Source organism: Chelon labrosus (genome assembly GCF_963514085.1).
Source record: "Chelon labrosus genome assembly, chromosome: 23".
In the NCBI taxonomy this organism is placed as follows: domain Eukaryota; kingdom Metazoa; phylum Chordata; class Actinopteri; order Mugiliformes; family Mugilidae; genus Chelon; species Chelon labrosus.
In genome coordinates, this window is record NC_140356.1 from 11,338,590 (window position 1) to 11,361,858 (window position 23,269).

Consider the following 23,269-nt stretch of genomic DNA (forward strand, 5'->3'; position numbering starts at 1 on the left):
ATATTAAATTGTAAAGCTAATGTGCAAATTTCCAGTATATTTTCATTTTTTTTTAAAACAGTAAGAATTCACATAGACTTCCTCAGAAAACCCATATTATCACCTTTGACGCTTCATTTATTTCCTCGCTGTTGGTCACGCCGTCGTTATCGTTATGCATTATCATTCCTCCATTACCACGGTAACTCGTTGATCTCTTCTACATCTGCTTGTATTATCGTAGATGATGTGGTACTTCCACCTAGAAAGAAACCAAGGAAGCGTCATACTTGAAATGCAGATCAAGAACCTTTTTCTTTTTCCCATCCATTCCTGCAGAAATTCTGACAGCAAAGATAGGAATGAGCTGGAGATGACTCACTCCTTATGACAGAGTTACATCAAAAAGTTAGCAGCTCCTGAGGCATGGCTACAAGAATGTAATTTTCAAACCGCATTTCACATGAAAGGAGTAAACAGATTAATTACAGAGTAGCCAAAAATAGCCTCTCTTGTTTCTAGTCTTCATTCCATGCTAAGCCAACTGGCTGCAGACTGGAGATTCATCATCCAGACTTTTTTTTTCGTAGCTGTGATATCAGTTTGCACTTCAGAACTTGAAAGCTGACAAATGCTGTGTCAGAGTGACATTAAGATTTTTGACTAATACTAATCGGCATCAGATGTGTGCGTATTGTCCTCTGTGGCGTCACGGCACAACGAAGGGTTGTGAGCTGTCCTGACGAACCTGTCAGAACTGAAGAAGCCGCTTGGATGAGTGGTGAAAAGCCCTTTCTTTAATGCAGTTGAACGTGTGTTGTTGTTGTTGTTGTTGTTGTTGTTGGGTGCTGTGGTAACGTGTTACATCTGTTTTTATCAAAACCCCAGTGAACGGTTTCTATTAATACCTGCTCTAAGTGGCAGGAATCTCACAGCTTAAGTGGAAGACCCAGCTATCTGAGGGCAGAGCTCATTTTCCACTCAAACTATGTAACGAGCCGTGCTAAAGCTGCAAGCGAGATAATGCCGGACTCTATTCTCAAGGATAAAATCTGAACAAAATAGCGGCTCAGATGTGATAAATTTCCTTCACATTAACATTTACCTTGTGTTTATTTTACTCATTTCTCTTTTCCATCCTTCTTTTAATCTCTATATGAGCTTATCTGCGTCTTCGGCCTGGCTGGTATTATTGACTCTTTCCCATATCTCTCTTTCTGGCTGTAAAAGCATTGTGATCATGCCACAATGTTGGCTGGTGGCAAGCCGCCTTTTGCCTGCCTACAGCAGTCTAGAGACAGAACATACCATGTCAGCCACTGAGATGACTCAGACGCCACTGGCTCTGTGTCATCCTCATCTAAATTAAACTCCCTACTTGTTTGAGTAGAAACAGACAACTACTTTCCTCCTCTTCTTTTGTGTCTTTTGTACAATCAAGCCCAAATCACGAGGGGAGTTTTGTTCACTTTTCACTGATTGTATTTGTAAATAATCCAGCATATATTACGGCAGATTTAAGCATTTAAATGTCCCTCACCCGTCTCAGGCTGCGGATGCTGCTACTGCGGATGGACTCCATCAGCTGATCGTGGGCTGACCTCATCGGCGTGGACGGCCTGCTGCCCTCCTCCCCTCTCCTCTCCCCCGACACGGGCCTCAGGGTGTTCTTGAGCTCCTTCAGGATGCTGCTTGTCTCTTTCCCTGACTCCTTCCCCTTCTTGCCCTTCTTCCCTTTGGTTTTTGCCACCTTTTTAGTGCCCGCCTCGTGCGCCTTGATGACCTCCGCAATCATCCTTGTGGGCTTCTTCTTCTCCCGCTGCACGGGAGGCAGCGGTGGAGGAGGAGGAGGGGGAGGAGGCGGCGGTGGTGGCGGCGGAGGAGGAGGAGGCGCAGGCGCAGGAGGGGTCTGTTTTTTAGACAGGTCATTTCGGGGCAGTTTGGGTGAGGACCAGGGAGAGGCCCTGGGTGAGCTGTATGGTGATGAACTAGGTGTTCCTCTCTGTAATGAGAGAAAGGCGAATTGCAAATATGTATTAAAGTAGAAATGGGAAACAAAGATTCTTCTTACTTTCTCTAAATAAATTGCTGTAAACTTGAAAATAGTTAAACCGACAGTCGAAGGGAAAGAGGTGGAAGTGTGAAACTGTTGCAGCTGAATCATCGGTTGAAGTGTAGCAATGAAAGCAGTTCATGTCAGTTTAACTGAACAGTAAAGGCAACCCAGTTGAAACTGAAGTGCACTATAGGTAGCTGAAGTGCATGTTTCCATGTAAACATTGAGAGAAGTTGAAGTGTTGTTATGAAAGCAGTACTACCTGAAGGCCAAAGTAAAGGATCAGTTGATATGGATGAAAGTTTACTTCTGTTTACTTGTATTCTGTGATGTGTTGGATAAGGTACTATGATCTTACTGCTGCTCAGTGGGATGTGGTCCATCTAATAAACATAAAGCTACAAACCAGTGCAGTGGTTCGGGGGTTAACGGCTCCATTTTGTGCCCCCTGCTGCTGCCTCTGCTCCTGCAGCCGTTTCTGCCTCTGGCGGTCTTGGTTCCTGGTGAGGATCCCTGTCATGCTCATTCTGGGACCCGGGAGGTTGAACTGGTAACCCAGTTTGATCAAGGTGTGGTTCTCCCTCAGAATCTTCACCATCTCCATTTCTACCTGTTGGAGTTGCACACAGGTTTACTTTCTAAACATGATGTGTTCTCAGATGGGTTTGATTGATGATAGAAGCAGAATGGTAAGGGGTCAGGGGGAGAGAAAACCAACCTGTCCTCCACACATGTGTCTTTGGTTGTGAAACCGAAGCTCAGTCAAGGTGTTGTTTCCTGGAAGAGCTTGGACCAGCGCCATCACGCCTTTCCCAGTCACATAATTAGACTCTATATTCAGACTAGTGATGGACGAGTTCTCCCTCAGCATCTTAGCAATGGCCAGGGACACGGGGTCATCGGCTCGTGTGTTAGCGAGGCTGAAGACTCGAACGTGTGTGTTGTTCCTCAAGGCATCAGCGAATCGAATGAGAGTTTCCTGAGAAGTAAATTAGAAGATTTATATATCTTCCAGAATATATGAAAACTTTTCCAAAAAGTATTTGAACTGCTTTTCATCAAAACAAATACCATACTGAAACTCCTTGAAACTGATAAGATGATGCTTTTCATTGGACACAACAAAGACCCCCACCACCCAGAGGTCGGAGCTTCCCTTTAGACATTTAACATTTCACGTAATTCTTACCTCATTGACACAAGAGCTTGGTAAAGCTAAGTGGCGACAATGTGCTTGTGTCCATTTTCCAGAGAGATGTTTGGATTCATTATATAACCATGGTGAGATGTCTGACTCTAAAAATAAGCTGGCATACAATCAAAAGTCACTCAATGGCTGACAATTAAAGAGGAGGCCGGCAAGAACCTCTGCACTCAACCAGTGTTCAAACCTGGGAGCAAGTCTGCTGTTGAACAGTACCAGAAAATATTAGTGGAAATGTTAATTAAATTAGGCCAACGAATCAAACATCTATGAACCTGTGATTGGTAGAAACTATTAATAACAGCATGTGGTATCATGTTAGTTTGTGTATGAAGACATGTTAGGATTAGATTAGCTCAATATCACCACAGGCAACAAATATTTGTTGAGTTTTGCATTCGTACCTGTGAGATGTCATCGATATTGTTGAGATTAACCTCTGTGAGTTCGGGGTCGTCGCTACGTGCTCGTTGAAGAGCATCATCGACAACAGTAGGGTTTCCTGACGCATTCGGATCAACAGGTGGAGGGGGAGGAGTCAGTCTCATAGGCTCCACCCTCTGAGGCTTTAGTAGCGTTGGATTGTTGGCCTGCAATGTCAGTGGGCCTGAATCCCTTGGTTCAGGTTTTGAATTATCAACTTCTTCTTCATCCTCCTCCTCCTCGTCGTCATCTTCCTCTTCTGTTACAGGTTCTTCCTCACTCTCCTCTTCTTCTTCTTCTTCTTCTTCTTCATCGTTGTCCTCCTCTTCCCCTTCCTCTTCCTCATTTTCTTTTCCATGTTCTTTCTCATTTTCGTCGTCTTTTTCATCCTCTCCTTCGCTGTTTTCTTCTGTCACACACTCTTCATCCTGTGTGTCAGTAAAATTGTTCAGGACTTTAACTGACAGACGTTATTGTTATTAGTACAGCTGTTTGTAATATTTTTTCCTTCCTTGTACTTCAAACAACTTACTTTAGCTTTTTTTTGACTAATCTGTTCTGAGTTCCATGCGATACAACTTCAAACACACTAGCATTGCCTTAGGCACATTGTACAAATGCCACCCAAATGTAATTAACTGTTGTGACTGACCAGTTTGGGGCTTCCTCCACCTATCTCGTCCTCCAGCAGTCTGCGTGTCTCGTTTTCCCAGTACTTCATGAGGGCCTCTCTGCTGAAGGTGCCTGTCGGGGTCTTGTCTGTCTGGTCTCTCTGTCTGAGTCCTATGGGCACATTGGCGTCAGGATCAATGTCTGCCAGTTCCTTTTCCAACTCAGCCAGCTCCTCAGGGCTGAGAGAGGCCAAAAGCTCGTCCTCGTCGACATCTTCGTACTTACTCAGCTCTCTACGGTACCCAAAACAACTCATGGCTAAAGTTTGATGAATACCGGCCAGTCAGGCTTTAACTAATCCAGTTCTTGATTTGCGTATGACCTGGTAAACACCAAAATGAAGAAGTTGGGGAATAGATATTCCAAGAAAAGATATCATCCACACAGAAGCCGGTTGGACATCTAAAGATGTAAGGGGGTCATTGAAGTCCATCTGAGGTGTTCCAGTTTAAGATAAGGTGTTTGGACATATCAGGTCCAGTCAAAGGGTGCTTCTGATGAGAGTCCGCTCTGGTCTGAACTGGAGCCGTCCTGGTCGGTTGAGTTTATGTGAGGAAGGCTCTGTATGTGTGCGTCCTGTCCTGTCCTCTCTAATCTCCCCAGCTGCTGTTTAGGCCTTAAGAGAGGGATCAGAGGGGAACGTACCAAAGTGTAGGCCCCATGATGCAGCGTCTTTTTTGGGAGGCACTGCTCTGAGAGGCAGAGCTACAAAAAGCCTGTGAGCTCAGAGACCGTGTGTCCTGTCGATGTAGCGGTCTGTCACCACGACTTGAGTGGCTTTGTTCATGGCCAAAAATGAGTGAGTGAACCCAACAGATATGCAGAACAAGAAAGATAAACAGAGATTATTTATCGCCCCCCAAAAAATGGCACAGGCTCTGCCTATGCATGTCCATCACTAAAGAGGTTTCATTCTCCTTTGTCACTGTTGTACACACACTATAGAGGCAGGGACAAAGGTGTCCAGACTTAAGTCATCACTTGATTTTACCCTTTTCAGGGAAGCATTGTAATGGAATATGGAGTAGGAAAATGAATACCCCCTAAAGGTGACTTGTAATGGTGAATCATGAGCATTTCATCTATTTTGGCGTAGAGCTAGACCACAGGTATTCGTATGAGCCACAGTAGTGGTTTTGACTAATTCAAATCAACAGTTGTTAGTCTAGTAACACTAAAATGTTGGGAAACATGATAAATATAATACAGCTACATATTAGCATGATAGCATTGTCATTGTGGACATGTGTGTAGCTATTATTTAGGCTAAAACGTCATCTTTTAGAGATACTAGCTTGGCAATAGACTGCCAAAAGCTGTGGCATCAGAATTAGGTTCAGAAGTTACTGGTGCTAAAACATTTTCAGAACAAAGGGAGTCACAAGTTTGGGAAGAAGCTAATGGGGCAAAAGTAATCCATGTTCCACTTGAACTGGCCTCACCTGCAGCTTCAGCCAACTAAGGAGCGTGGCTGACTGACAGGCTAATAGCTCAACTAAGAAACCTTTATTTGATAAATACTTTGTCATGTAAAAAAGTAAATAATTTATTTACTGGTGACCTGTCCAGGGACTACTCTGCCTCTCACTCAGTGCCAGATGAGGCCCTAGCCCCCTGTGACCCCCTAAAGGATAAGTGGTTACAGATAATGGATGGCTGTACATTAAGCCTCCTTCTCTGAGTAATTGAAAGGGGGTGGCGTCCCAGCTACATGTATTAAATATCCACTCCTGATTAAGTCAATAGAACAGTCTAATGTGCATTATTACTCAGCCATCAGGTTGTAGTGTAAAAATAGCTGTTGCATCAGAGGATTTCTGTTGTGAATCGTTTTACACACCTATACTACTTCAGATCCAAAGACACAGGCTAAATAGGATTTTTCAAAATATCAGTCTTTGTTAAAAATAAATGTACTGTTATGTTTTAGTCACAACACTATTACTTTTGTCTATACACAATACGCACACTTAAATGCAACATAAAGTGAGAATGATATTGTCCACCAACACAGGTGTTTTCACTTCATCTGCACAATGGAGGCTTTGTTGTCCTTCTGATTGGTTGGACCACCAACCTGACCAGCTGTGGTTCTTCAAACACGGAAGAAACATAAGAGATGTTGACTAGTGTGGGTACAGTGATGGAAATAATCATTCAATTAAAAACAAGTTAAAAGACTAGTTTACTTTCCCAGTGTCTTCCAAGCTGCCTCACATCAATCATCAAGGTTTTCAGCATTTTCTTATGGGAATGAACCCAAAACATGGTTATTGTTTGTCTAATCCAGCAAAAGTAGGAGCCCTATGAGTGGTTGACAGCAGACCAACCAGAAGGCCATCAAAGGGTTAATTAGACCCCTGAATCATGCTGACTGGTTCACGTTGTTTTCTGACCTCATAAAGTTTCCTGCCCAGTATCTCCTTGTGCAAAAGTCTAGTTAGTGAGAAGTGAAAACACGGATGTGGCAGTTTGTTTATGAGATTTTTATTTCTAAAAGTATACATGCATTTTATTTTTTTGTACCTTCTTAATGGCATTTTTACAAGTTCGTAGTGCAGTAGAGGATATGAACACACAAATAGAATGATAGAAGTGACCATACGGCAACGTGGAGCTTGTACAGATGGCATAAAATACACCATCTGTTTGAAGAAAAGGAAATAAGATGTATTAAAATAAGTACTTAGCACTGGCTAAATTTGTGTTCAAGTCACAGGTACAATTAGAATGTGTTTCATGAGAGATCACCGTACAGGTCGTACTCTCTGTAGGTCAAGTAGTTTATCAATCTGGGAGGAAAAGGAGCAGCAGCCATAGCTTCAGGGTTGTTCAGCATCCTGAGGCTCATTCGACTTCTGATTACCAGTCGACACAAGTGCTGCAGAGACCGTGGTTTGCCTGGGGACACACACATATGAGCCACAGCTGCTTAATTCATTCTTAAAAACATCAAAGTTTACCCTGCCATATTATGTGCAAGTTTCTGTCCAATGTGGTGAGTGGCCATTATTACTCAGTATGTCAGAAATCTCATCCCACTCCGGCCTCGTCTCCAGGACGCGTTTGAGGTTAGAGCAGATGCTGACGTGGCTGACGTAGTCCAGAAGCATCCTTACAACGCTGCCTACCAGATGTGCCAGCCACGTCACTGACACAAACTCGCAGAACTGAAAATGCAAAGATCAGGCATGTGATTTATTAAGTTGGGTTAGTGGCTCATTTTCGTTTGACAGTAGCAGATGAGAATGTGTCTGTGTCGCGTCTTACTGAGATGACTTTAGGTCGACTGTAAATCCTGTATGCTTGGTCAATCCAGGTGCTATCCATTTCTTCACCGTTACCGTGGCAGCACTGAAAACACCTACCAGAGCAGAGCCATGGTTGTCGAGATGAATGTTAAAATTTTGATTTGATTTTAATTTGTGAGAATGTGTTTGATTCAACTTTTAAACATGGAATCCAGCTTTACTTAAAGTCCCCATGAAATGGTTAGCAAAGTCCTATTTAATTCCACATATTTACGTGTTTTCTGCAAAAACAGGAAGCTGGAATAAACCAATCTGCTCTGATTGGTCAGCTTCAAAAGCACCGAGCAGGCACCACTCATACATATTCAAGCTGTGAGTGGAAGTTGGCAGAAGAAGACATGCAGAAAGAGTGAAGAACATAAAAATTTCAAGGAAGCATTTCATTGGATACAAAGTTTGTACACGCCCCCTTGTGCAAGATGAGTCATCAACATTTTTAAATTGTTTTCCAGGAAACTACAAACTCTAAAATACCATTATTAATACCTACAAAAACGACTTTTTTGTCCATGTTGGACCAGATACTGGTGTACAGATGACATATAGTATGAAGACAGTCAACCGCCTAATTTGATTTCATGAGGACTTTAAGTAAAATATGGACTATATTACATTAGCTGTCTTTATTTTCCAGTAGGTATACGTGCTTGTAAGCATGATATCCACTGTTGAGCAGCAGTCGCAGCATGACATTGTCTCTGAGGCAGTACTGTAGGGCTGTGGGGAACACTGTGTTGCTGATCACTCTGAAATAACAGTTCACCTCTGCTCCATAGGACAGCAGCAGCTGCACCAACTCATACCTGGACATGGACAGAAAGGTCACAGGTTACCAAAAGAAAGTGCACCCCAGCAGCTAACGCATACAGTAAGTTGTGAATCAGAAAATTGACATATCTGTGTTGCACACCTCTCAGCTCGTAAAGCGACCAGGATGCAGCGTAGTGGGTCCAGGTCAGTTTTTGCTCCAGCTACCAGCAGCATCTCAGCACAGGTCAAATCACTGTTGCAAACAGCAAAGTACAGAGGAGACTTCCTGAGGTCCCCGTAGTTCTCTGTAACAACATTTACAACAGATCAAGTTCCCAAACAAAACAGTAAAAGATAGATTAAACGTGGTAGTTGTTGCATAACTGGAAGTTTGACAACTTTAGAGAGGTTACCAGAGATGTTTGTGTCTAGCAGGGCGTTGACATCATAACCTTTCTGGATAAGTAGCTCTAGACATTCAACCTGACCCCCGTCTGCTGCAGAGTGGACGGGGCTTTGCCCTGAGAGACGGATAGCTCTCTTGGTGGTGATGGGGATGAGAGTCCTCAGGACTCTAAGGAGAGACGAGAGTGGGCGACAAACAGGAAGAGAGGGATCAACAGAAACCATGGAAAACACGAAAGAAGACAGAGGGAGAAATGTTCATTAGATTGCGGTTTGAGCTACAGTGTTATTTAGTGACCGAACTGAAAAACAGCGATAAACAGAAGGCTCTTTGTGGAGATGACAGAGAGAGAAAACACTGCAGAGCTGTGAGGTGGAGAGAGAGACATGTTTTACTCTGCAATTTTGCTGCAGAATAGAAAGAAAAGAATTTTAATTTGTCTTGACCCCTTTTATTTTTATTTTTCTCGAGATGAAAGAAGTGGTTCATCTGTTAAAACTTAAATACTACCATGAAGCATGAGATTATTGCCACGTCTAATGGTCAGTGTACAGAATATGAATGTTCTCTCACAGTATGTGTCCTTCATAGGCAGCTCTGTGGATGGGCAGCTGGCAGGCATAGCTGGCTACATTCGGGTTGGCTCCGTGCTGCAGAAGCAGCTTGACGCAGTCCAAGTTTCCAGATCCAGACGCATCATACAGGACCGTGTCTCCATTGTTGGCCTGGGCATTCACATCACCCCCTAGTGGAGGGCAGAGTAACTACAACACCGTCTGACGAGGTGAAGAAATTGCTGTGCTGCTTCACGCAAACACACACACGTGATGCATGAATACACTTAACATTAATACACTTTTAGTGTGTTACCATGCTGTATGAGTATGTCCAAAGCCTCAGTGTTGCCATGTTCAGCCGCGATCCCCAGGGCTGTCACCCCATGACCATCTCTGGATGTTACTTTGGCTCCATGTCGAAGCAGCAGCATCAGAATAGCTGGGCAACCCACCTGGTGCAAGAGATGGGAAGCAAGTAAATGAGAAAACTGGGAATTTGAGCTCGATTGTTGAGAATTTTAATGCTGCACTGTTCACCTTTGCAGCTTCGTGGGTGGCCGTCCACTTAGTGAGACACACCTGCTCCACAAAGGCCCCACCCATGATGAGGGATAAAACCATGTCATATGAGCTCAGTCTCACTGCTACAAGAAAAGATGAGATGAATCATTTGAGACGTGATTAGCTAAGATGAGTGACTACTAGCTTCATGGCTAACTCACAAATATTCTGAAAAAGATTTAAGTAAGAGAGTTGTCTCTGTTGTGCTACCGAGGAGCAGAGGAGATTCATTCCTGCTGTTGGTATTGTGTGGTGAAGCTCCGTGCTGCAGCAGCATACTGACATTCTCTATCCGGCCGGCCCCAGCCGCCAGAGTCAGAGCCGTGTCCCCGTCCTCCGTCTGCTCCTCCAGGGTCACGTCCCTGGATGTCAACACTGCAACAAAAACGACCAGGAAAAGTGCATCAAAGCGGGGAAACATACTCACTCTGTTGACGCAATCACCAGAATCGTTTTATCGGTTTACGCTCTCACCTTGCAGCACCACATGCAGGATCTCTCGTTGTGGTTGCACAGCTGCCGCGTGCAGAGGCTGCCAGCCCCTGCTGTCACTCTCCGTGAAGGCAGAAACACTACCTGACAACTCCCGTAGTGCATCAGCATCACCTGTGGAGATACAACCAAGATGCACGCGGGGAGGAAACATTTGTAATATTTATGCCTAATAGTGAGTTTGTGCAGCCACGTGGGAACCTGCACACACTTAATCTCACTTTTAATGGTCGTGCTTATTCCTCATGGAGCTTAATCTTGCACATTACTCTCCAATTAAATTTTACATTTTTATATGTAGCTTGAAAGGCTGGGTAGAGAGACATAGAAAAAGAGGGAGGTGGGACAATAGAGAAGGAGGGAGAGGAGGAGAAGGAGAGCAGCAGCGGCAAGCAGATAAATTCATACATCTGGATAAAGCATGCAGCAAGTAAACATTATACAAACAAGAAGTACATGAAAGAATAGTTAAAGTCAGCATTTAAAGTTTATATATTATAAAGCAGCTTATGCAGTGTGCTCATAAAACCAACGCACCAAGGCAGGAAAATCTGATAGTGACTGTAAATTCCTAAACACCGAAGCCATGAGCTTGACGCTCTCCTCCCTCGTTATCCACTTAAACGACAAAAAAACTCCACAGATTCCTTCGTTTCTTTTCATTGTTTACTCCGAAAATTGGGCAAAATACAATAATCCAGCATTATGAAAAATAAAAAAGGCAAGAGCTAAATATAGCGAGAATGCGGAGTCTAACGGTAAAGTAAAGAGCAAAAAGAAGAGAAGAGAAGAGGTCAAAAAACTGTATGGCTCCACTCCATGATGACTGCACCTGACCAACTGCTTTACGTCAACTGCTTTACGTCAACCACGCACACACGTATACTCCCCATTAAAGCTTACATGCACGATTTTTAAACCTAAGAACATCCACACATTTTTAAGTGAAATAAATGAAATATTAACTTATTAACATGAACCTTTCGCTTGTAAATAATGTAAAAACCTCTTTTTTTTATCACAATTTTTATCACAACCTTTTTCCACATATCAACTTAAATTATTATTCAAACACTAATAAACAACAATAGCATTTAGGCTCCTATATTACCGGCCCCTAATTGTTCTCAATGTCCTTGAAACAATTACTCCAAAAGTGTCAACTTAAATCAAAGGAGCCTGAATAACATTACTATCATTCAGTGAAAGAAGCTTGGTGCTCGTAGTCCCATTCAAGATGAGATCTTCATAACAGTCCATCAGTTATCCTCTGATTCTTGAAGAAGACATATCTTTGTTATAGGGCGACAAAGCTCGTTGGTCTTGGTCTTCACTTTAACCTGACGGACGAAACCATTTCTATCAGGAAAAGTCTCCACTATTCTTCCAAGTGGCCAGGAGTTTCTGGGTGATGTATCGTCCACGATCAGCACCACGTCGCCGACACAGAAGTTTCTTCCAGGCGAAGACCATCGCTGACGTTCTTGGAGCTGTGTTAGATACTCTTTACACCAGCGTTTCCAGAAGACATTCGCGAGGTATTGAACCTGTCTCCACCTGCGGTTGACATACTGATCGTCTTCATGAAATACCCCTGGTGGTAACTCGGGCTTGACTTTGAGCAACAACAAGTGGTTGGGCGTCAGGGCCTCTAAATCATTGAGGTCTGATGACACCTTTGTGATGGGCCTGCTGTTTATGACCGCCTCAGCTTCACAAAGTAGGGTGTGGAGACCTTCTTCATCCAGCAGTTGCTCCTTGACTGTGACGTTCAGGATCTTTCTCACTGAGCGGATTAACCGCTCCCAGCTGCCTCCGTGGTGTGAACCTGCTGGCGGATTGAAATGCCACTGAACACCTCTCTGTTGCAAGTGTTTCTCAATCTTGTAGGTGTTCCATTCCTTGATTGATTTCCTCATTTCGCTGTCAGCTGACCGAAAGTTGGTTCCATTATCTGAGTACATCTCTCTGACTTGTCCTCTTCTTGCCAGAAATCTTCTGATTGCATTGAGACAGGCATCAGTGTCGAGAGAAGATGCAACTTCCAGATGCACTGCACGTATAGCAAGACACGTGAAGATAACGCCGTATCTCTTTACTTGGACTCTTCCTCTTTTCACTAGGAACGGACCGAAGTAATCGACACCGACTCTCGTAAAAGGAGGGTCATCTGGCAGGACCCTGCATGTTGGTAGATCTGCCATGAGCTGCTTGCCTGCAGCTCCATGTAGTCTTTTACAGATGACACACTTGGACAGGAACCTTCTGATAGCTCCACTGGCTCCAGGGATCCAAAATCGTTGCCGTAGCTGAGCCAACATGTGATTCCTTCCGGCGTGAGCTGTAATGTCATGAACGTGCCTTAACACAAGCCTTGTGACGTGTGAATCCTTAGGCAAGATGGCTTGCTGCTTGGAGTTATCAGGCATCGCAGCGCGACTCAACCTTCCGCCAACTCTCATAACTCCGTCTTGGAGCACTGGATTTAACTTAAAGAGCAAGCTACTTTTCTTCACTCTTTGCTGCTCCTTTAGCGTAGTTAAGTCTTCTTTGAAGCTCTGTTTCTGACAGCATTTCACAATTTCTATTTCTGCTTCAGTCAAGTCATCAAAAGTCAGATACTTTCCTTTAATGGCTTTCTTGAACTCCGTCATCTGGCTTTCTCCATCTACTGTTCGTAGCTCCTTTCTCTTTTCCTTTAGCTCTTTCAGCAAATCCTTAAGTTTCAGAAACCAGCCTACAGCGCGCTTCAACGCTGTCCATGAAGAGTAGTGGTTCATCCACTGATCCATGAAATCCTTAGGCTCCTGTGCCTGAATGACGTGCACTTGAGTCACTCTTTTGACCTCTGGGTCGTCAATATCCAGCATGCCCGGATCTGGATTTTTAGGCCACTGGTCTTGTGAGCTGAGCAAGAAACTTGGTCCTGAAAGCCAGCTCTCATTTTTCAAAAATGCTTCCACAGTCTGTCCTCTTGAGACAACGTCAGCAGCATTCAGTGTGGTATTGATGTATCTCCACTGAGATGTTTGAGAGTGATTCAGGATTGCTGAAACCCTGTTGGCAACGAACGTCTTGAATCTGGTGCTCTCACTGTTCAAGTACTTTAGCACAGCCGTGCTATCGGTCCAAAAGGTGGATTTGTGAAGCTCCAACTCAAGCTCTTTCCTCAGAAGATTGTCCATTTTTACTGCGAGTGTGGCTGCAGTCAGTTCCATTCTGGGAATAGTTGGTGACTTTAAGGGAGCGACCCTTGTCTTTGCCAGGATCAAGGTGGATTGAGCTTCACCCGTTGAAAAGCGCAGCAGTAAGTAGCTCGTAGTTCCGTAGGCGTCTTCACTCGCGTCAGCAAAGTGATGAAGCTGTGCAAAGACTGGAGCACCAAACTGCTTCGATTTGACATATCTGTCGACTCCAAATGTCTCAAGCTGTGGCAAACTTGAGATCCACCTGTTCCAACCTTTAACCACAGTGTCGGGTAGGTCTTCATCCCAGCTGTACTTCTGCCGACATAAATCCTGCAGGATTCTTTTGGCGGGCAATATTACGGGAGCGAGAAAGCCCAGCGGATCAAAAATTGAGCTGACCAAGGAAAGCAGGCCTCTCCTAGTGAGTGGTCGATCTTTGAGGTTGATCTTGAATCTGAACCGATCTGATTCGGCACACCACTGGATACCTAATGCTCTCTCCATGGGCAACTTGTCCTCGTCTAAGTCCAGATCTTGGAACCCTTGAGCTTTTTCCTCTTCTGGGGTTGAGTTAAGCAACTTCCTGCTGTTGCTTGACCACTTTGTCAGCCGGAATCCTCCTTTTACCAACATGTTTCTCAACTCAGAACACAGTGTGATGGCTGTATCTTCATCAGAAGCCGACTTAAGACAGTCGTCCACGTAAAAGTTTTTCCTGACTGTTTTAGCCGTCTCCTGTCCAAACTCCTCTGCAAAGTCTGTTGCGCATTTCTGGAGCGCAAAGGTGGCGACACTTGGCGATGATGTTGCGCCGAAGATATGCACCAGCATCTTATGTTCGACGAGATCCTGCTCATAGTTGCCGTCAGGCCACCATAGAAATCTCAGTAGATCCGTGTCTTCATTACTCACTCTGACTTGGTGGAACATGGCCTCCACGTCAGCCATGACCGCCACAGCCTCCTGGCGGAACCTCATGAGGACCCCCACCAGCGAGCTTGTAAGGTCCGGACCCTGTAGGAGCTGCTGGTTTAATGATATTCCTCGGAAGCTTGCGCCGCAGTCAAACACGACGCGCAACTTCTGCTTTGTTGGATGTCTGACCCCATGGTGAGGCAGATACCACGTACGCCCCTCATTAGGTTCACACTCCTCACCTTCAAGCTTCACGGCGTAACCTTTCTTGAGCATGTCGTCCATGAACGCCACATATTCTCCATAGAACTTGCTGTCCTTTGAGAATCTCTTCCGTAAGTTCAGTGCACGTTGCTCCGCGACTGCTCTGTTGTTCGGCATACACAAACATTTTTTCTTCACTGGAAGACAAACATTGTAATGACCGTCTTTAAGTACAGCAGACTGTGACACCATGCTGATAAACTGATGGTCCTCCTTAGACATCTCGGTGTCTTCGTCTTGTCCAGCATCAGGAAAGTCCTGCTTGAATTGTAGCTGCCAAAGTTCTTCAAGCTTGGCTACTGAGATTCTGTTTGCAGTAATTCCTCTCAGTGTGTTTGCCTCCACTGTGTCACTTCCACCTCTGAGTGGTCCGTTCACTGTCCAGCCTAATATTGTCCTCACGGCGTATGGTCCATTGTCCACACTGTTGACCACTTGAAGCGGTTCCATAGCCTTGGGAACATTTGCTCCGATGAGCAATCCAACTTCTGCTTGGATAGTGGGAATTTTCACCTCCTTTAGGTGGGGCCAACTATCAATATCCTCTTGGCGGGGAACATTGTCCTTAGCTACAGGAATGACCTTCTGTGAATACACCTCCGAAAGTTCAACAAACTGGTTGCTGTCCAAACTGCTGATCTCCAGACCAGCCACAATGCGTGTGTTCACGACTGATTCATGTCCCATAGTTCGCAATGAGATGCTTACATTGCGTCCGTTCATGTTCAGTTTATTTATCAGTGACTCTGTAGCGAAAGTAGCCGAGCTACCGGGATCCAAAAACGCGTAGGTTATCACTGTCTTGGTTCCTTTTTGTGCTTTGACACACACTGGAACGATCGAAAGAACGCAGTCCTCTTTACCGGCCCCTGTGACTCCAAAAGTTTCAGCCGTTTGTACAAGGGCACTTGAAACAGATTGCTGATCACAACAGTCCTTTCCTGTGTCTTCTCTTGTGTCTTTGTTGGCAATGTGCAATGATGTGGGATGCGGTCTGGAGCATTCTTCACATTGAAGCTTCTGTCCTCCCTCGTGTTTGTCAGGTAGTTCCACGCTTCATTAACCCACGAAGAGCAAGTTTTTTGACTAATGTAAATTCCTAAACACCGAAGCCATGAGCTTGACGCTCTCCTCCCTCGTTATCCACTTAAACGACAAAAAAACTCCACAGATTCCTTCGTTTCTTTTCATTGTTTACTCCGAAAATTGGGCAAAATACAATAATCCAGCATTATGAAAAATAAAAAAGGCAAGAGCTAAATATAGCGAGAATGCGGAGTCTAACGGTAAAGTAAAGAGCAAAAAGAAGAGAAGAGAAGAGGTCAAAAAACTGTATGGCTCCACTCCATGATGACTGCACCTGACCAACTGCTTTACGTCAACTGCTTTACGTCAACCACGCACACACGTATACTCCCCATTAAAGCTTACATGCACGATTTTTAAACCTAAGAACATCCACACATTTTTAAGTGAAATAAATGAAATATTAACTTATTAACATGAACCTTTCGCTTGTAAATAATGTAAAAACCTCTTTTTTTTATCACAATTTTTATCACAACCTTTTTCCACATATCAACTTAAATTATTATTCAAACACTAATAAACAACAATAGCATTTAGGCTCCTATAGTGACAATAGCTGTTATGTTACCGGTATATAATCTGCCATAGTTTACAAACACATGAGGTCTCACGGGCTGTTTTGCATAACAGTCGGGTAGGAATAGATAACTGTGAGCAACGAACTCTGGGCAGGTTGGTGAGGGCAGCGCCACAGATGAGAAACATTTCAGACTCTAATGCACACACATTCAATTCAGTGGAAGTCTTACCTTTTTGAATGGCTGACATTATCTTCAGAAAGTCTTCACTGTTGGGTTCTTTCCTAATGAACAGGAAATCTTATATTTTAGAAAAAGACAACTGTTGACAGGTCGCCACGTCCACATTTCCAGAACAATTTGCTCGTTCATACCTGTTTGTTTGTTCCGAACATGGCGGCTTGCGGGCATCTTGAATGCTCTCTTGAATGGCAAACTCAATCAGTTCTTCGTTTATGCCTTCCTCTTCAAAGTCGTCCATGTCTGCATGCAGGGACGAAAGCGCTTGAACTCTTTTAGCTGCGTTTGTTTCGCAAAAAAAATAAATAAACAAGTCATGTTTCATTCTGACAAGTCACATCTGTTCTGTAGATTGTGTTCACGGCTGTGAGCATGCAGCTTGTTATTAGTGAAGAGCTGCTGGCAATATAATGCCACCGTTTATGCTGCGGCACATGTGAGCATATTAGAAAAACATCTGAGATGACACCAGGAAAATTTAGTTACATTTCGCGTTAGTCGTATCAGTGCGTCTCACCTGTTGATCTGAATGAGTGCTTTTCAGCTGTCCAGGGTGCAGCTTGTGTGTTTTTGTTTTGAGGAGTCCTGGGTTGTCTGGGTTATATTTAGATGTGGCCTGCTTTAGATATCCTGGCTCAGCTCAGCGTGTCACGTTTTCACTTCCAGAACAAAGTACTCCTTCCCTGATATCTGCAATGTGACATTTGGTCACATGTAAACATGCATGTTTTTTGACCGAAAGATCATCTCAGGTAATTATTTTCTGTCTCGTGTGCTCATCCTTATTTGCTCAAGCTATCATTTGTGACTGGTATTGATCCGTTAATGGAGATCAATTATAGATACTGGCTTTTACAGGGGTCTATTTCATCAGCGTGCATCATGAGTAGATTATGCAACTAAGCTTCTGCACATCTACACCAGCAATTCAGTAATAACAGACGGGTATTTTTGGACGGAAACGTGCACAGAATGATAGAAAAATAAAAAGTAGACTATGATAACTCGTCTTCTCATTTCAATTATCCAAACAACAGCTTGGGGAATAACCTTGACATATTCTAAGCGAAATATTCTCTCAAGGGAACAAGCGCCCGCTTTCTCCAGCAAAACTGATACGTGGGAGTTTTTGTGGAAAAGTCTCAGACAGCGTCAGTGTGTGACATAATGACTCAGCCTGTAGGCGGCCTCTCCACCACGTCAAAAGACTTCAGCAGTTTGTCTGAAGTGAAAGCAGACCGCCTGGCCCATCCTCAAGTTTCACGACACGCTTGGACGTTGCACTCATACAAACAGACTCAGAGATGAGCTCTGCCTTTGGACTGAAAACACTGAATTTCATGCACTGGATTTGAGATACCTTGGATTTTTGCTCCATATGAGGAAGAAAGTAAGTACGTTTATTTGTTATAAACAGAATATCTAAGTATGTGTATTGCATGTATATAAGAGCATAGACGCATGCATTAAGACTTTTCACATCTTTGGCACAGTCTTTGTCATTTTTCTGCTTCTCTTGCAATGAAATGGGATTGTATGATTTTCAGTGATATCACAAAGGCTCTTACTGTGTTTCTGCTCTGCTTTGAAGTGATAATTGGAAAGACTGGCATTCACTTTTTAGTTCAGACATAATTTACAGTGCAAAGTAGAAGTACTCGTAATGAATGAATGCCTCCCTTTGAGCTGCATTAAATAGCATTTTAATGTGTTGGGAGCCTCTCCATTGACTACTACATATACTGCTGCTGTGGCATTTCTAGTCTAAACAACAGGAGTCTAAATAACACTATGGTTGACTGGACTGTTATTTTCTTTGCTGATGTATTCGTCTATTTAAAAGGTTACATAGAAAACAAGAAAAATGCCATTCATAATTTCTCAGAGCATAGTTGGACATGTTTAATTAGCTTGATTGACCCGTTAATCGTCTACTCTAAGTATATTCAATTTACTTCAAAAGGAAAAACAGCAAATGTTCACATTTACAAGGAGGAACCAATTGGGTTATTGGTTAAAACCAATCAAGCTTTTTATTAATCAGCCTGTCAGAACCCTCTCCACTTGTTCAGGGAGGAAATTAACTGTAAATTTATTTTCTTGTGTATCAAGCAAAGCACTTGAAGGAATCAGCGTGGTTTTAGCTTCAAGGTGTGAACATACGACTGAATCAGTGTGAATAAGAGTTACGGCCAATTTCTTTCCCAAACTCTTCAGAAAATAGAAGAATAACTGGATTGTTACACTACAATAGCGTAGTTTAATTAAATGTGTACTTATTTCACCTGCAGATATTGAAAGCACCTTGTCTCCTCTTGAGTCTCTTAACAAGTTTGAATATCTGCTCTGGAAAATTTGGAACGCCCATAACTGATGATGTGAACAAGCTGTCGGTATTGGTGAGATCACTTTGCTATGGTTTTCATACATATCACGGTTAAAATATGTCTTCGTCACCTGGTCCGATACTACAAGTCCTTCTCTGTCGTTGTTTCCACCGTAGAAGCAGAACATCCCATCTGATTATGAGATTCCTGTCAGTTACATTCCCAAAGAAGTGGTACGTATGAAGCCATGTGAAACGGTCAAAAGAGAAAACGGGGGTGGGGCGCTTGATTTCATCTTGACCAAAAGGCTACCTGTTCTTTGTACCTGCATCTCCAGGCCGGCACATGCTGGGTGGTGTTAAATATCTATCCATTGGAGCAAAGTCTTCGCAAGCTCGCCAACATGTTCGGTGCCATCTCCTCCAACAAAGAAAACATAATCGTCTTCATTGCAATGCTCAAGAGTTTACGCTTCACCTTTGACCATGAGGAACTGGTGGGTAATAGCTGTATGCTCTTCTGCCTGGTGATTGTGGTTAGATTATGTGTGGTTGAAATGCAGCTAGGTTTTAGGCAGATCTTTGTACCTTTCAGAAATTTCACATGCTGTTTTGCACATTCGTTTTCCCAGGAAACGGCGATGCAAGTCTTCCAGTGCCACTATCGGGAGGGGAGCTTACTGTCCGGTCTTTACTTTGACTACATAAAAGACGTCTTACACGCCGCCGCTCAAGAAACATCCGGCTTCTCCTGCAAGCCGCCACCATGCCTTAATCCTCACCAAACACTGGGTACATAATTCATTTACGTTTTAATTTTTAATTTTTATGGATGCCTCAGAAGCAAAGACGCTCAGCAGAGGGCAGATATTGATTCTGGGGTCAAAGACACAGCTGTGTACAGGAAACGGATATGTAACCTTGAACACGGCAACAATAGTCAAAGGAACTACATGGCCAGAAGCATTTAAAACAAAGTTTTTATGCTGCTCAAAATCCCAAAATGAAGCAAAAGTGATAATTTTCAATAGAAATAACCAATTCCTTCTTGTGAATAAGCTTTTCTTACGAGTTCAATAAATAAAGATCAAAAAGATTGAGCTGCCCGCTATCATGTTTCTACGGTGTAACTGTAGTCAATTTTCATTTCTGGTAATTTCCTTCTTGCAGGGGGTCAGGAGGAGAATCGTGGATACAGCTGGTCGAACAGAACTCCCTTGCTTTTGGTCTTCATCCCCTTCACAGCTTGTGTTGTTCTCATATTGTGGCTGGTAAGTAAGTGAACCGTTGAACTGCCCCCCCCTTTAATCAGATATGAATTAGCATTTATTGTGAAAACATAAAGATGCTAAAATGCAAATACAGGAAATACAAATATATAGTCTGAGTAATCTTTTCAATATTAAAAAAACTGTGCCTGAACACGTTCCCTTGATTTTCAGCTAGCACCATCTTCTGGACAAAAATCAAATTTAAATTTAATTTATTAAAAACCCTTTAAAACCTGTAAATCTAAATGCTGTCCAACTTTTGTGTTTCATGCTAATTAGAAAATACCAGCATGCCAAGATATTAAAACATGATAAAGATGATAAACTGCTTGAACTCTCCACGTGTTAGCATGTGAGCATATAAGCATATTACTTCAGTCTCTGCTATGTAGCCTTGCAGAGATGCTGGCATGGGTGTAGGCTCCTTTACTTACAATAAAACGTTCTTTAGTATTTTGCTTTTGCAATTGGTACAGTTATATTAGAGTTAAGTGCAATTTCCCCACCAATTTAGTTTTTCCATTGTTGAAAGTACTGGAACACAATTATTACTCTATTCAACCAGATAATTGCATGAATGCATAAATGGTCGGCCGTGCAAATTCCAACTGCATGAATAATTACACCACAATGACTACTTGTTGAAGTTCCTTGGCTGTTTTGGTTCTTTTCAAGAATGAAAAACTTGCCTTTCACATTCGGATGTTTAATGTTCTGGCTACATATCATAAGTCTGTATATCCACAGTGGTTCTCTTGCCTTTTGTGATAAAAGAAACATTGTTCTTGGCGCTAAATATCCCACAACTGCACTGACTCTTGATCCTTCTGGTCTCTCTGGGTCAGTCTAATAAAGCCTGCCTGATAATGTGCCCTCGTTTTAGCGTGCACTTCCGGAAAGGCAGTTCTTGTAAAGTTAATAACAGCTCATCAAATATTCAGGGAGTACTTTGAGGCTGGGTTATTGAAGCCCTCTGCTGAGATTCATCATCTGCTGCTTGTATCAGAAGCCAAGTGGAGGAACACTGTTGTACGTGCCTCTCACTTTCTATGTTTTTTATTTTTAGGTCAAGTCTGGAAGGCGTTTACCGATGTGCAACGCCGGAAATATCCAAATGGCATCTTCTGACATGATCCCAACTGTGTCTGTCTCCATCCCACTTCAAACACTCACCCACGCCGCTGACACTCAGCCAGCGGGGGAGGCGGCGGCCGTTGAACATGAAAGTGGATGATTAATGAAGAGGGAAAACGTTGGACAGCAGTGTACCAACTCACTCTCCAGGTTGGTCTGATATTGGCAGGAGCCTGCTGGATACATGAGTGCGGTCTGACACTCCTCTGCTATCACTCACCAGAGTGCATGGAGCAAAAACTCACCTGCTGGTCCGGCAGGTGAGTTATCCCTAAATTTCCCAGGCACTTCTTTGGAAGTTCTACACGATAGCTGGATCTCTGCCAAAATGGCCAGTGAAGCACATAGATTATCTCATTTTAGCTGGGTTTTTTTTTTCTGAAAAGACCAATTTTTTCTCCTGTCACTCTGAACTGGTGTCGCTCGGGGTGCTGTTGTGCTGCAGTTTAAAATATAACTGGAGCCTCAAGTCAAAATGATTTCACACTGTGCGGAGGACTGTTTTTTTTTTTTTTTATCTAGGTTAGGACTGCTGTCATTGACTTGTTGGTGACAGAGATTGTCCTTTCACTGTTGTAGAGTCACACAACGGTCAAAAATGCATTAGGAGTCCATGCAAAGAACCTTCTCATCAACGCTGTCTGCAGTGAAACAACTGAAAAAAAATGTAGCTGCATTAAATCTAATGCAGCTTGTCTTGTACTGGTTGTTGACATTATTATGATCTGTCAAAAACCTCACAAACCTGCTAGTCATAAACAACGCGCTGAGGAGTTCAACAAGCGTCCTACTTTGTGTATCAAAGATCTGACCAGATGGCAGATAGCCATCGCCTGAGGCACTTTGAATCCAGTCATTGTATTTCAAAGCTGTTGCCCAGTGATCTATAGCTGCTGCTCGGCCACAGTGAGTGTGTTAGAGTTTTTAATGCCTCATTCACTGAGTCAATCACGTTCAGTCATGAGAACATGACTCCCCGAGTGTGTGCGTGTGTGTGTGCGCTCTTGTACTGTATGTGTCAGAGACGGCGAGCATGGAGGCAGGGAAGAGAGGACGAGGGAAAGTGAAGGAGATAGGGGTTGGATAGATGGATGGATGGACGGATGAGCTCAGTGAGGAGCATAAGGAGGGCTTGTTCTCGTCACAAAAGAAGTGGCCGTAGGCTGGAGGAAATGCCAGTTACAAAAACGACCGATGTCGACAGATCCCTATGAATCAACAGGCTAAGAATCTTTCCAGACCGCAGGCTATGAAGCCTCATCTACAGAGGCTGGTTAGTATTCCGATAACAGTTTTCTGTATTCTAATGATTGACTTCCAAAACACACCACTGACATATGAATATTAAAATGTTATCCTGTTACGGACAAAGTCTTAAAATTCTAATGTCTTCTTATGGATCGATTTTGTACGACTTTTATTTGTTGTGAATGCGTGTTTTTCTATGTTTATGTATATTTAACTTATTTTGTTACACTTTTTTTAAAGAATTCGCAGCTGCAAAGAAATGCAAATGAAAAAACAGTCCCATTCCAGTCATGAATGTACAGAGGGAAGACAAAATACTGTTTCTTTGTTTTAAATTCTGATCAGTTTCTCTTTGACCCTGCAAACTATCTGTATTATAATGATTTGTGAGACTTTTCAGCCTTACAATTTCTGTGACTGAACCTGCTGCAGTTTGGGAAGATACTTTCATTTTTTTTATATGTTGTTTTGATAATTCAAATATGACTGTGCTATTTGTCAAATGTTTTTTTTTTATTGCATTATGACCCATGAACAAAGTTTTTTTTTATTGTCGTTTTATTGTTGTACGAGGTGTATCTAATAAATATTGATCAAGCTGATGTAAGTTAAACCAGTATCAGTCTCATTATTTATACGTACTGTATACTCTAAGCATACGTGTG

The 23,269-nt window shown here is 43.1% G+C and overlaps 2 protein-coding genes across 2 annotated transcripts; both read right to left on the reverse strand.

The window, feature by feature from the left end:
- Positions 1–214: 214 nt before the first annotated feature.
- lmod2b (leiomodin 2 (cardiac) b) lies at positions 215–5,217 on the reverse strand (the record flags this gene model as incomplete). The annotated part of the gene is made up of 6 exons (XM_084573423.1): positions 4,315–5,217; positions 3,644–4,090; positions 2,754–3,014; positions 2,442–2,645; positions 1,520–1,981; positions 215–241 (listed from the first exon to the last, which is right to left on the reverse strand). Exons 1-6 carry the CDS (start codon positions 4,588–4,590, stop codon positions 215–217), a joined length of 1,677 nt encoding a protein of 558 aa, XP_084429549.1. The 5' UTR covers positions 4,591–5,217.
- A 1,571-nt stretch (positions 5,218–6,788) lies between these two features.
- On the reverse strand, positions 6,789–16,866 carry asb15b (ankyrin repeat and SOCS box containing 15b; the record flags this gene model as incomplete). Its single annotated transcript, XM_084573074.1, has 13 exons — positions 6,789–7,235; positions 7,351–7,504; positions 7,605–7,698; positions 8,287–8,448; positions 8,556–8,700; positions 8,809–8,969; positions 9,375–9,546; positions 9,672–9,810; positions 9,896–10,002; positions 10,130–10,294; positions 10,394–10,525; positions 16,617–16,669; positions 16,760–16,866. 13 exons carry the CDS (start codon positions 16,864–16,866, stop codon positions 7,072–7,074), a joined length of 1,755 nt encoding a protein of 584 aa, XP_084429200.1. The 3' UTR covers positions 6,789–7,071.
- Positions 16,867–23,269: the final 6,403 nt, after the last annotated feature.